The sequence below is a fragment of the Hylaeus volcanicus genome, chromosome 3 (assembly GCF_026283585.1).
Source record: "Hylaeus volcanicus isolate JK05 chromosome 3, UHH_iyHylVolc1.0_haploid, whole genome shotgun sequence".
Taxonomy (NCBI): domain Eukaryota; kingdom Metazoa; phylum Arthropoda; class Insecta; order Hymenoptera; family Colletidae; genus Hylaeus; species Hylaeus volcanicus.
In genome coordinates this window covers 11,449,098-11,462,370 of record NC_071978.1, presented here as the reverse complement: position 1 = coordinate 11,462,370, position 13,273 = coordinate 11,449,098, and the positions used below count along the sequence as shown (strand labels likewise).

General features: G+C 39.7%; 2 protein-coding genes across 22 annotated transcripts in view; both read right to left on the bottom strand.

Annotated features, from left to right (window-relative positions):
• Positions 1–2,537, bottom strand: part of LOC128873961 (sodium channel protein para) — a 60,448-nt gene extending 57,911 nt beyond the window's left edge. For 11 of the 21 annotated variants that reach the window (XM_054118062.1, XM_054118073.1, XM_054118063.1 and 8 more), the window contains exon 1: positions 1,225–2,535. The gene's annotated coding sequence lies outside the window, so the exon portion shown is untranslated. Of the gene's footprint in view, positions 1–1,224 lie in introns of all 21 variants that reach the window. The other 10 variants (XM_054118053.1, XM_054118057.1, XM_054118055.1 and 7 more) reach the window with 2 other exon arrangements.
• A 2,154-nt stretch (positions 2,538–4,691) lies between these two features.
• On the bottom strand, positions 4,692–7,209 carry LOC128873198 (glycosylated lysosomal membrane protein-like). Its single transcript, XM_054116583.1, has 6 exons — positions 7,059–7,209; positions 6,174–6,431; positions 5,893–6,096; positions 5,577–5,807; positions 5,177–5,469; positions 4,692–5,112 (listed from the first exon to the last, which is right to left on the bottom strand). The coding sequence occupies exons 1-6, from the start codon at positions 7,128–7,130 to the stop codon at positions 4,941–4,943; spliced, it is 1,230 nt and encodes a 409-aa protein (XP_053972558.1). The 5' UTR covers positions 7,131–7,209; the 3' UTR covers positions 4,692–4,940.
• Positions 7,210–13,273: the final 6,064 nt, after the last annotated feature.

The window sequence follows — 13,273 nt, the reverse complement described above, 5'->3', positions numbered from 1 at the left end:
CCATCGCAAAACTCTCGAGCGGATCGTGCACGTCGTATTGACCGGCAATTTTCGCGCGGAGGAAGGTCATCACGAGACACACAGAGGCTACGAGCTGGCATACAGGAGGCAACGCGATATAACCTACTGTCACGAGCGGCTGCGAAGCACGACCTTCGCCCAACCAACACAAACCAGCCCGAAACCTATTTCACGTGCGAGCAATCTCGAGAAGAGCGAAGAAGAAGAGCCGGGAGCGCTTATCGTCGTCGCGAATGAACCCCTGACTGATCCCTGACCGAGGCGGTATCGATCGATATATCGAGAATGGAACAGCAGTCGCGCGTCACGCTATTAGTAGATATATGTCACCTGTACGTGTGAGTGACTCTGCCAGTCTGCGTCTGCTGCGTGTGTGTCTGTGTGTCACCTTACAATTCGATTCGTGCTATCCTTCTGGCTAATCGAAACGGCGTACTGGCCACGGTAATTGATTAGCCAGGAGACGCTCCTACGTCATCGTCGACGTATCGGGGACGACGCTTCATTCTCGATACTGACAAACCGTTGGGAAACGGACACGAGCACCAGGAGCGCCATTGGGGGACACGCGGTCGAAATAATGAATTCTAGTCTGTTTATGAACAGTTCCAGTCGCGGGGGGATGGTAACCCTCTCATTGGCGTCGTCAGGTGCCCATCGACTAAGATTCTTGAGTATTCATTGCATAGACTCGAATCAGATTTGAATTAGACTCTCGTGGACCTTCCTCGAAGATAATCCTTCGCCAGTGGATACGTAGCGTCCTAACCGAACGTTCTATTGTGACCTCAAAGTATCCACTATCAGATTCTGAGACTTTCAAACACCAGTCGAAGGCCTAGACAATGCTAGAAGCAGACCAAGAGTGCTTGGGTCCCCAAGTACTCCCACGCATATGCGCCTCCTGGTCGAAGAACGCCTACACGTCGAGCAGTAGCCCTCAGACCAAGTCAGTCTTTCTCAGCTCAATGCTGTCTGAAATTTTGGAGTACTCGAGGACTCCCACTGAACAATCCAAGCTACTCCAAATCTTGAAGACTCCTGAGTTAAGAGATAATTTCTGACAAAGATCAATGGAAGAGCGAAGACCCAAGCCTGGATGGCCCCAGTACACCTCGAAGGGCCCCAAGAGGGTTAATTACATCCCAGCTGATCCACGTCGAGTACAGGACGCGTATATACGTTATAAAGTTTGTCACTTACGGTCGAGGAGTTTCCCCAGTGGCGTGGAATAGTCGCTTGAACGAAAAGAAGTACGACGTAGCGATATGGAGAAGAGGCACTGCGATGTCGAGGAGGGGCGGGTTCTGAGATACCTCCGCGGGCCTTGCTTGTTCAGCTTCGGCAAGAATAGCACACTACCAAGCAACGACACTGTAAACTTAAACACCGTACCACGAATCAAACTCCCGTTTTCCCTCTGTCTCTGTCCCCCTTTTATCCCACTGTTTCGATCCTCTTCGTTTCGTGTCGCTCCTCGGGGTCTCGTCTTTCGGGCTTTTCCACCAAAGGGATTCTCCTGAACGATGACTCTTCCTTTCCCACCCTTCTTTCTTGTCCTTTGTTCTTTCACGCGCCTCTTTCGACCCTCTTGTCTCTCTTCCACTCTTCTTCCAAACTTTCCTCTGTTCTTCACCGCAGCGGCAAGGACCCGCCCCGTGTGTCGCGCTACACAAACGTGTAGTGGATAAAGAGAGCGTAAAACTTGCTCTGCGACAACATTATCTGGCCGGTTATCGGTATCTCGCCGCAGTCGTCATTTCTTCCTTTCCTCCAGTCTCACCGCCCGCGTCGCAACGAAAATTGATCGCGTTGCGCGCGACGGTCCCTTACTGGGGGACAGACCCGACGCGTTCCTGCCTCGCGTATCGCTGTCAACCCCGTTACCGCTGAAACTGTTCCACCAGGTCCCTGGTGGCGAATCCTGGCCGATCCTATCTCCTGCCTTCCTGCCCGTTCTTCTCGCCGTTGACTTTCCTCGCCGAACCGGGTCCTTTCCCACTTCCTTTATCCGTCGTTTCCACCTGGCAGATAGACGCGCGCGCGCGCGCGCGTATTTCTGTCGCGTTTCACCCCTCTGTCTTCGAGGCTGCCTCTCTTCCACCCTCTCGAAACACCGTTGTTCTCTGTGTTTCTCTCGCCAGCCTCTGGTCCCCCTCTAGCACTGTCTCACTCTTTTTTCAACCCCCCGTTCCGAACCCTCTCACTTGTTCGCCCACTAGCACTCTCTGGTCTAACGTTTTCCTCTCGTCCGCGAATAAATCCAACCCCCTTACCTCCTCGTGTCCTCCTGTAAAGCTCGTCGCTCGCGAAAACGGCTTTTCACTGTTCACCAGAGAACGAGATTTACTACCGTTCCCCCAAGACCAACGCGGCAGCCTCTGGCGACGCGTTTCCCCTTTTCCTCGTTTTCCCTATTTTTTTTTTCAACGCTCGCCAGAAAAGGTTCTCTCGAGGACTGTCGCGATTAGACAAACCCGACGCGGACGTTATTGCACCGCCACGCGCCAATCTCGCGCAGCGGACTCTAAGGGAACTAGTTTCGAGGCGCCTCGACGCCCTCCCCCCCTGTTGCCCGCACCGTTCGCAACCCTCTACGAGAATCACCCCCTGTCTGACCACCCACAGGAGTCGACTACTGCGCGCGAGAGACTGTCGCAACTACAAATCCGTACTCGTCCAATCGCGAGGCGCCGAGTGAAGGTGGCTTCGAGGGGTTGTGCCACCTTTGCGGGGAAAATAATCGAAATTTCTCTCGTTCTTTTCCTTTTTTTTTGTAGAAAGATAGGGTTCGAGTTCTTGGAGATAGCGTTAGGTAACGATTGGGAAAGATTCTTCGCGGAAAAGAGGGTGGTCACCTTTGTAGAGGGGGTGGCAACCGAAATTTTGTTTCATTTGATAGTTTAAACACTTGAAAGTAACGTATCAAGTGTAGAAATTAATTCTGTTCCTTTATATTTTATCATTTGTAACACTGGGTTGAGTAAAAGTATTTAATTGTCATTTTGTTATTACGTGTTTAATTAGTAACCTTCTAGGTTCTCGACCTGGTCTTCGTTATAATGAATCTATACATATCGCATAACCTGATGAGCGTTACAATATCAAATTTAATAGCCATAAATTGTTGCTTATTATTATTATTCTAACAGATTACAAGTATGCTCAATAATTACAGTAATTGCAGAAGGCTAACAATAAGCAAAATTTGATAGCTGCTAAAGTTCGTACAGATCCATTACAATGACCACCAGGTTGAGACTCATATCTACATAGATTCTTTATAATGAAAATCAAATTGAGAACTAAGAAGATTGCTAATGTAATGTACCAAAATATATTTGTGTAAACTGGAATTATAAATTATTGAATATAGTAATTAATAGTAACTAGTAAATTGCTAAAAAAAAAAAAGAACGTGTACCTCATTTTTAGCAGTTCTACAAAGTTGCAAAGACTCGTTAAAATGAGGGAGGGGTAGATATTCCTTGTCAGGCGCACGAAGAGAGCACAATGAATGGGACACGACATCGTGAATGGGGGGGATAGAACATCAGCGAACGAAACTTCGAAGCTGTAACAAGTATGCGATCGAAACGTCCTTTTAATCAAATGTATAAGGAAATGTGTATGGAAAAACGTTATTTAATAATTGAACTTTTTTCTATTCTTTATTATGTTATCATAAAAATAATATTAATTTATATTTGTGATAATATTGTCTCCTTTGAATAAATACTTCTTTAATCAAACAATATTAAACTACATACAGTTAAAAATAATCGTGCTACTATATGATAGTCGTCATATTTGTGACGATACTCCCTCAACAATTGAATGAATAATCCAACAAATTTTAACCTCTGTAAGCCAGCCACGACGATACGCGAGCGGCAGCGCTTTGAAGTTCGGTCAGCGGGCGTTCGATCCCCCAAGCTGCTCGAGCTGGAGAAACGTAAACAGTGGTGGGGTTGATTAATTATATTTAGACTTGTGCTAAAAGTCTACCTCCTAAAATTACCGTATGGCCCTCTTAAGGTCCCACTCAAATTCATTCCTCCAATTTTCACTCGATTTTGATCGAGGATCGCGTTCGTGTACCGATTTCGCGAACGAGTTGAATAAAACGTGGTCTGCTTCGTCATTCGGTTTAATCATAAATGGTACGAGGTCGATATCGCGGTTAGGATTCGTAAATTCGCACGCCCCGGACTTCCGTACCACGAACGGATCAATGAAAATGTACTCCTCCACTGACATCACCCCGCCCGCCACCCCCGTGATAGCGAGAAACACGGTACCACACCGCGCCACCCTTACTATCAGTACCTGAAAACATTCGCCTATCGTTTCAGAATGACCCAACACCTCTGCAAGCTCGCGCAGAGCTTTCTTTCAGAGGAACTATCAGAGTACGATTGTGCTGCGATCTTACCGTCACTCCGTTATCATCGCCGTTGTATTGGAGCACGATTTGCAACCGCTTCGGTGAGACCAAGTTCGAAATGGTTTCATTTATCTTCTTCCATTTCGGTTCGAATTCTTTTTTATTATTTTATTTTTATTTTACCATCATTTAACATTCGACATGAAAAAATCATCCCTTAACCTCTTATTGCAGTACCAGGTCTCACAGGATGAAATGTTTCAAAGAAATGATGACTCCCTGCTGTCTGTTCTTTTTTTATTTATTAATGAACCGTGTATAAATTTGTACAGAATAGTCTTTATGCATTGCATTAATATATACTCCAAGTCGATCCGCGAGCCAACTTGAAAATTTGTGTAAAAAATATAGTGCTATATATAAATATAGGAAAATCTCTGTATAGTTCAACAGTGGAAATGCAACTAAATGTGCTCGGACTCCTAGCGAACACCTGATAGCCAGAATTTTGTAATATAATTGACGAGTGCTTTCAGTGACTTAAATAAGTAGTGTTACTCCGATTGGGCGACTTTCGAATACACATGTATATGCCAGTTGCAAATAAAATAATCAGTGGAATTCCAAGGCCTATTGAAACAATCATGATCACCAAGTACGAGAATTTTTCGTTAGGTGGCGTACCGTAGCCAATTAAAAATGTCCTGCAACATATATTAATATTACTTCAGTTGTTTTACAGTACAATAATATTAAACATGAAATTACCATGTTGAGTAGTGCGTTTGCTTATAAAAGCCATCTCCCTTCATTCCTAACGATACGATCATTCTTTGCGTGAGCAAATCGTTAACCTTGTCTCCATAGTAACAGTACAACATTGAGTTTTGAATAGCGATTGTATGGTTATCTACTTTCACTGGTGGGTATTGTATTGTTTCCGTAGAACTTGAAACGCTGCGCGACTCAGTCGTATAAGATACAGGTCTCCACTGTAGATAAGCTCCTTCGGTCCGGAAATCATCCATACTCTTATATGGCGGCGTTCTAACTTCGACAACCTAATTAAATATAATTTTAAAACGTTACAAATTTTCAATTAATTTTCTCATACCGCTAACAGTGATTAAATAAGAAAACAATATAATAAACATTTGTATGTAATTACCTCAAATATACCGGGAGTATGTTCGTCATCTAAACTCTTTTTAGGATCAACAAACATTGGTATATCAGGATTTCCTTCGCCTACTACTAGTAGTTCAATCGCGAATCTACTGTTGGAAAAGTTTTTATTGGTTTGTACGTTATCAAGAATAATGTCAACTTGAGTGGAGTTCTCAGTGTGCAACATGTGAGGCAGCACTTCTGAATGATCCAGGGAACAAAATCCTCTCAGCTGAAAAATAACTTTAAATTAAATTACAATTTATTACATTATTATTAGCAAAAAAATAATAAATTTGTAAAGTGCTATACTTTACCGATAACTTCACAGTTCCATGTCTGCTGATGTTGAGAGCAGCATCATTATAATATTTGCCTTCCATATCCAAGGTAACAAATTCGCTGCCATTTGATATTGCCTTACGCTCCCAATGATAAAACATAGGATGTAAAATGTCCGTGTTTAGAACATTAGCAATATTTATTAATGCTGTGTCATTTACATCATTAAATTCTATAATCTAAAAATTGATTCAATTCTGTTTGTTAATAAACAATAGCGTATCGAGACAAACAAGGATCTTATATATCTATTCACCTTATTTATAACTATCCCAAAGGTATAAACAGGTTTCTCTGTAAACATTATAGAATTCTTTTTCCTTGCGATAAAATCTTCCCAGCTAATGTTGATGGAAGCAGAAGGCGATGTAAGTGCTAATAATATGGACGGATTACCACCAAAATCCCACAAATAATGTAGAGTGTCATTAGGACCGTCAGCTCTTAGATAAACTGTTGTTAAATTTCTGTCTTTACATAACGAGCCACAGTCTGGATTCAGCGATGATCGTAACTAGTGCCAGGCAAATTCTTTTATATAAAAAAATGTAAATAGAATGTTTACAACACAATATTTAAATTATACAGTATAATCTTAAAATAAACAATTTAAAATAATAAGTAACTTAAATTTTAATTGACTGACATATTAGTATAAATTACAATTATAAAAATTGTTGGATTTGTTTGAATTGTTGAATATTTAATTCAAATTAAATTTACTTTATGATTTATGGAAACATTTCAATGTGTCACCTAAAGAAAATGACATTTTTCGTTCTTGTTTAAGAAGGATATAGACAATTGACATTCCATGATTAACTTTGTTCCTAAACCTTCGTACATTGTATCACAACGAGAAGCTTGATTAGAGTTCTCACGTTAATTAATAAATGGGTTACGGGGTCCTTGTGTTCCTCATTAAGCAACTGCTCCCATTAATAATTAAACTACTGTTCAACGAATAAATTCAAAACATGATAACACTAAGACTTTGAATGCAAGCTAGAATAATCAAACGATGAATCACAATACAAACGACCTTTATTTTTTCGTATGAAAGGACATTGTTCTAAATAACTGTGCTAACGAATTTGCATCGTCACAATTGTAGCTTTAATAGTAACGTATCAACACTTACAGTTCTTTCCGTGCAGTATCCAAAATCTACTAGTGTGACAAACAATAACAATAATACAAATACATTATCCATTTTGTGTGACGCTCAACAGAGCTAAACATTCACTGACAACACCACAGCAAACTTGTGACACTACTGGACGCTACTGATCGCTTACCAGGGGCAGGGGGTCCAAGCTCACGTACTAAAAGTTGGTACCAAGTTTTACAATGGAAGCTCCGGAAACGCCTTATAATTTAATCAATACAAACAACGCCCATGCGATTAATTGAACAAGATATGGAGGAACGTTAATAATAACTCATTTTTATGCCAGAGAGTGCAATAAACGCGTAATTTATTTATAAAATTCAAATTAATTTCGCTCGAGTTGATAGCCATTTGGCGGTAAAGAAGCCGAACTAACTTCGGAGTTTGGTCAGCGCCTCTCTCGGGAAAACGCTCAAGTTTGTCCTCAATAGTTTCTTTTTTCACCGTTAGATGGCGCCATTTATATGGTAATTACCGTCATGATGGTAATGTATCGACATGTCGGTAAAAAAAACAGCGTAAATGGCGGCATCTAGCAGTGAAAAAAGGAACTATTGAGGACAAACTTGAGCGTTTTCCCGATAGAGGCGCTGACCAAACTCCGAAAATTAGTTCGGCTTCTTCACCGCTAGATGGCTATCTACTTGAGCGAAATTAATTTGAATTTTATAAACAAATTACGCGTTTGTTGCACTCTCTGGCATAAAAAATAGTTAATATTAACGTTTCCCATTATCTTCTTTATTAAATCGCATAGGTGTTGCTTCTATTTATTAAATTATAAGGCGTTTTCGGAGCTTCCATTGTACAATAGTACATGCCCACGTTTGCATACTAAGCAATGCATAGGATAAATTCAATCGTTGTGCTAAATGATTATTCAAATTTTGATTTTACGTAGCATGTTAATCTATCTGTGAGAAGGTCACGAAATTGATCGTGTATGGATCTTTTTAAATTACAGACGGAACGATAACAGCCCCACATTAACAAAATGAAGAGCGCAATAACAACGACTAATGTTCTATAGTAATCGAGATATCACGATCATGATAGCGCAAGTGTCTTGATTTTTAAAAATTGACCACGTGCTCCATGTTTCAGGTAGGTCCATAGGTTCCACCAATTCGTCCATCGCAATCTACGACATCGCTTTAATATTGTTATCCTATCTGCAACAAGCGATATCACCTAGAATAGAAGAAGAAGGAAACTTTTCACCCTGATGGAACTGTCCTGAAAAATATTCTGAACGATTCTCGGAAAAGTCGCGTGACGGATTTACCTACGTTTTATTTTCTACAACGTTGATGATCCCTCGTACGATTGACTTCGTCAGTGACGGGATCGATGTTCAATGCGAGTTCGATCCCGACGAACAACTTGTTATGTAAATATCTTATTCGTTTCTATTTAAACTATATAAATTAGGGAATGTGCAGATGCGCTTCAAACTGTTTTTACAGACTACTATGCTACCAAATATTTCAAATCTTAATAAAGTGTTACAATCATTTATTTGCTTTCAGTAGGAATATACTTAGTGCAAGAAAAATATATTTTCGTACTCTACTTACTATTAACTCTTTGGGGCACGGTGGGATTAAAAGTGTCCCACCTTTTTGATGGACCGTAATGCATGGTGGGACATTTTTAATCCCACCTCGAAATTTTGCAATAGCTGCATGTGTATAGATTTATATTTCGTCTTATTTACGTAAAGCAATTGGTAATATATTCATCCAATGTTACAAATGTATGCACTTATGTTGGCAACTTTCAACATGCTAGTACCGGTTCAACAATTGTTGTAAGGTTTATGGTAAGGTAATTGTTGGAAGATTTATTGCGATAATACTTCTTTCCTGGTTTTATGTGAAAAATCGTTAGAGGTAAGTTAATTTATATAAAAATTAGTTTTATATAAACAAGTGAAGTGTTTTATAATAAAAACTAAAGATTAAATTTGTTTGCAAATGATGAAAGTATGGTGGGATTTTATTCGTCCCACCATGCAACTTGGGGAGTAATACAAAAAAACATATTTTTATTTATTGTTTATGTTTTAATATTCTTCGAACTATAAATGTGACGCCCCTTGTTATTATATTTATTTTGTTACATTATGTGATACCTTTATTAATAAAAATATAAGAATTTTGTTTGATTTAAAACGCAATAAAATTCCTGTGCAACATGGGTCTATTTTATGACCTGAATTCCTGTGTCGCAAAGAGTTAAACGACCGTTTATCATTGAAATACTTACTAAAAAATCATTGGTATACTTACTCGAGTACTTGAAGTTTAGTAACGCACGTACATCTTGTATTGTTGTTGCATTAGTTGTTCACGGTTGTTCATACAGTCGATAGCTTTACATTAAAGTTGCATTTCACGTCGAGGGAAGGAAACTCGTACCCCATTGGCCTTTAAATTCCGCCAACGGTGGTGGAGTTACCAATCCTCGGCACAGTATTCCATTCGAAACTTTATAATCGGAAACTAAACAAACCTCTTCGACAGAATCCACTAGTAAATAGAATAATAAATATGTAACAGCTAATACATACTTTCTTTCAACTAATCCACAGTATATGGAACGATGCGTGATTGCCTCATGAACAGCGTGCTAAAAAAAGAATGTTCATTCAATCACGTCACTGAATAATGTTAAACTAATCGCTCGACTGTGAATTTCATGCATTTGTGGCGCATTCAAAATACGTTTCATGAATAAATATATTTCATTTTGTGTAAGTGGTTGTCCTCTTTAGCATATATTTGTTGCGAATCACCTTCAACGTAAATGAATTAAATTATATCGATAACTATACCACAGGGTATTTTTTCAGAACATTCGTAATTCTTTTTATTTTTGATTATTCAAAGCCTGATCACGCAGACGTAAGTGATTTCTTTCGAGACACCGTGTACAGGCGGGGAAAGAGAACGTGTAAAAAGAGCATTAACTTGCAGACTACGACCTTGACCGAAGCAGTGTCCGCGCTTGAAGCACATACATGCATACGATGCGTACGAATACGTACGTCTAGCGCTTCAAGGAACTTCGTTTCTTCAGGTTCTCACTCGGTTCCTTCATCCGTATCTTTTTGCACGGTGAGACCAGTGCCGTCTTAACGTATGAACTCGATGGGCACTGGCTCTGTAAACTGCCCCGTGCTAATTTGTGCAACATTTGTGGCACAAATACATTTATTATAAAAGAGATATAAAAAGGAACGCGACCTTTCGCGACATTGGTCGCTAAAATTCGTCAAAATCTTTTTTTTTTTTCAGTCTGCAATATATGAAGGAAATACACGAACAATTTTGCGATAAAGAGATTTGGAATATGCATTTTTACCCCAGAAATATTAACACCTTTACTTTTATTACATTTTGTAAGTGCTCCAGTGAATGATGATTCTTCTAACAATTTTTTTCTAGTTTGTAATATGTAAACGAAATAAATTGAATAAAGGACTCAGAAGGGCACTGATTTGCCCTGGAGATCCATAAATTGTTGATACGACCTTGAGTGAGAGTGTACAAATTTAATGAAAAATTTTTGCGATGAAGCTTCAAATCTTTTCTCTATAATGACGTTTATATTTCTTTTACTTTTCGGGTTAAACTATGATTTCTCTGACAAGTCTGCTCCCACCGCCAGAAGCAGTCGCGGCCAATGCTCTTCGACGATTTAACGATACCGCGCTGAAGGTCGTCGGTGGAAGTCGGGATCCACGGGAGAATACAACAGTCCTACGTACCGGGTAGCTCAGTCTAAAACTGGTTTTATCTCCACCGTATTCTTTCACTTGTTCTGCTCTTTCGAAAAGACGAGGTATAGGAGAATTAAAAAAAAAAAATATATATCGAGATTATCGATACTCAAGTCTTATTCCCAGTAACCAGAATTTTTTAACGCTTGAACCTACCACGCAAACGACCGTTTTCAAACTTTTGTGTACAGTTCTCATTTAAAATATATAAATTGTATCCAATTGTTTCGATCATTATCCAATTTACCACGTGAAATATTATTGCATTCGAAAAAGTACAAATGATATCTCTGGTAGGTTTAGTGTTAAAAATACTGTTGCAGAATTTTTGTTAAGTAAAGGAATGATTAATGGGATTATCATAGGCGAGTAGAGAGATTTCTGTTGTATTACAAAACATCAAGGGTAATTTTTACAGTTGATCCGCGTCGTTTAGTCAGGTAGCCGGTAATTAAAATTGTATTTTTTGTTAAATGAATAATGGTGAAAAATATGTTTATCGTTTATTCTCGATTTAAAATTTATACCTAGGTAAGAACTTTGCCTTATCTTGCAGTGATTTCAGAGTCTATTTTAAATGTAACAGTGATTGTTGATCTCAGAGTTGATATCATAGTTTGTAGCACAAAAAAAGTAATTACAATATTCTGTATGTGTATGTATGTATTTTTTGCCAGTCTGGTTCGATATCTCATGAAATTTCATGTTGGAGGCTTCTATATATAGGACAGTGGTGTCATTAAATTTCTATCTTAGGAGAGGTTCACAAGAAAATAATGAAAGCCCATTCCTATATATGAGACACTGATACTACTAAATTTTTAAAAAAGTAAATTTTTAAAATGTATTTATATTGAAATTCATTTTGCCTTATATTTCTGGTTTACCAAAAAATGATGAAGACCGGCAACTACTTCCACACATAGGACCCCGATGGCATTGAATTGCAAAAAAAAATTAAGCAACCAGAAAATGATGAAGTTTTTCACAGCTACCTCTACACACAGAACCCTGATACCACCCAAATTCCTGACAAAAATTAAGCAATTACTTCATCGAAGTAAAGCCTTACCTTTCTACCTATTTAAATTCATTTTGCATTATATTTCAAGTTCTCCAGAAGATGATGAAGCTTAGTATAGCTACTTCTACACACAGGACCCTGATTCCACCCAAATTCCTGACAAAAATTAAGCAATTACTTCATTGAAGTAAAGCCTTACCTTTCCACCTATTTAAATTCATTTTGCATTATATTTCAAGTTCCCCAGAAGATGATGAAGCTTAGTATCGCTACTTCTACACACGGGGGCCATGGTACCACCCAAATTCTTTACCAAAATTAAACAACAAATGATTTCATTGAAGCCTTACCTTCTGTCAATGGAATGGTCACTCGTCGAAGTATCCTCGCATGTAAAACTTTGTAAAATAGCACACCACCGATCGGTTCGCCGGCACGGTCCGTGGTTCCCTTTCGTGTCGCGTGTTACGATACGAAACGAGTCGTGATCGAATTGGAAAGCGAGCGTAATAATTGCAGCCGACGCGACGGCTGAAGGACCTCCGACTGCACGTATAACTTGCGCTCCACCGGTTGCCGGCTGCTTCGCCGAACGAAAAACAGACAAAGAGTCTTCTTGCGCCGTGAGTAACGCCGGGTCTCTCGGCCAATCAGAGGAATCGGCACGATCGCGGCCCTCGTTCAATCGGCCGGTCGCCGAGGAGCTTGATGACGCTGCCGTCGTCGCGTTTTATCGAGGCTCACTCGGAAACAACGATTTTCTTTCCACTAAATCAACTTCTCAAAGAAAGGAGTAGCTCAAATGGTCACGAGTTATTTTTCTTCAATTAATCAGCTCGCTCTATTACGCGTGCATAAGTTTTTATACCACACTGGATGCTTTAAATTTTTACAGGGATTACTTGTGACTTCTATCCTACCTGTATTCATCTCTCTCTCTCTAGCAAACGGTAGCCTGGAAGGAACCAGATCAGCACAGTTTACGACAGGTATTTCAGGATACTTGGAAAATACTGATGTAGAAGACTTTTATTAGAAGCTGAAGACGGTGAGCGATGTCTGAGACACAAAGGGAGACTTTAAGAACGATTCCAAGTACCTCTACTTCTTAGAGAGTTCTTCATTTCAAGGTCATTGACAACCATGATATTGTTAGTCTATAGTATGCAGTGTAAGACTCTGAAACGCGCGAAGAACGTTGAGAAACCAATCTTGTTTGGAGTTCCTCAGCGACGAGACAATTCTAAATCAACGGGCTGCCATCTATGGTTACTAGTCGCATCCAGTTCGTCAGGTATTATATTATTTGCTGCAAGGATCTCAGGCAACTGTAGCCATGATCAAATTAACGAGATCATCAAGAAAAACATTATTCCA

What these genes read in the sequence shown, in the direction of transcription:
- LOC128873198 (XM_054116583.1), bottom strand. Translation starts at nt 7,130, where the DNA reads ATGGATAATGTATTTGTATTATTGTTATTGTTTGTCACACTAGTAGAT. An exon ending in GATACTGCACGGAAAGAACT is followed by an intron (nt 6,432 to 7,058) that starts GTAAGTGTTGAT and finishes GCCTGGCACTAG; the next exon opens with TTACGATCATCGCTGAATCC. An exon ending in CAAACGCACTACTCAACATG is followed by an intron (nt 5,113 to 5,176) that starts GTAATTTCATGT and finishes TATATGTTGCAG; the next exon opens with GACATTTTTAATTGGCTACG.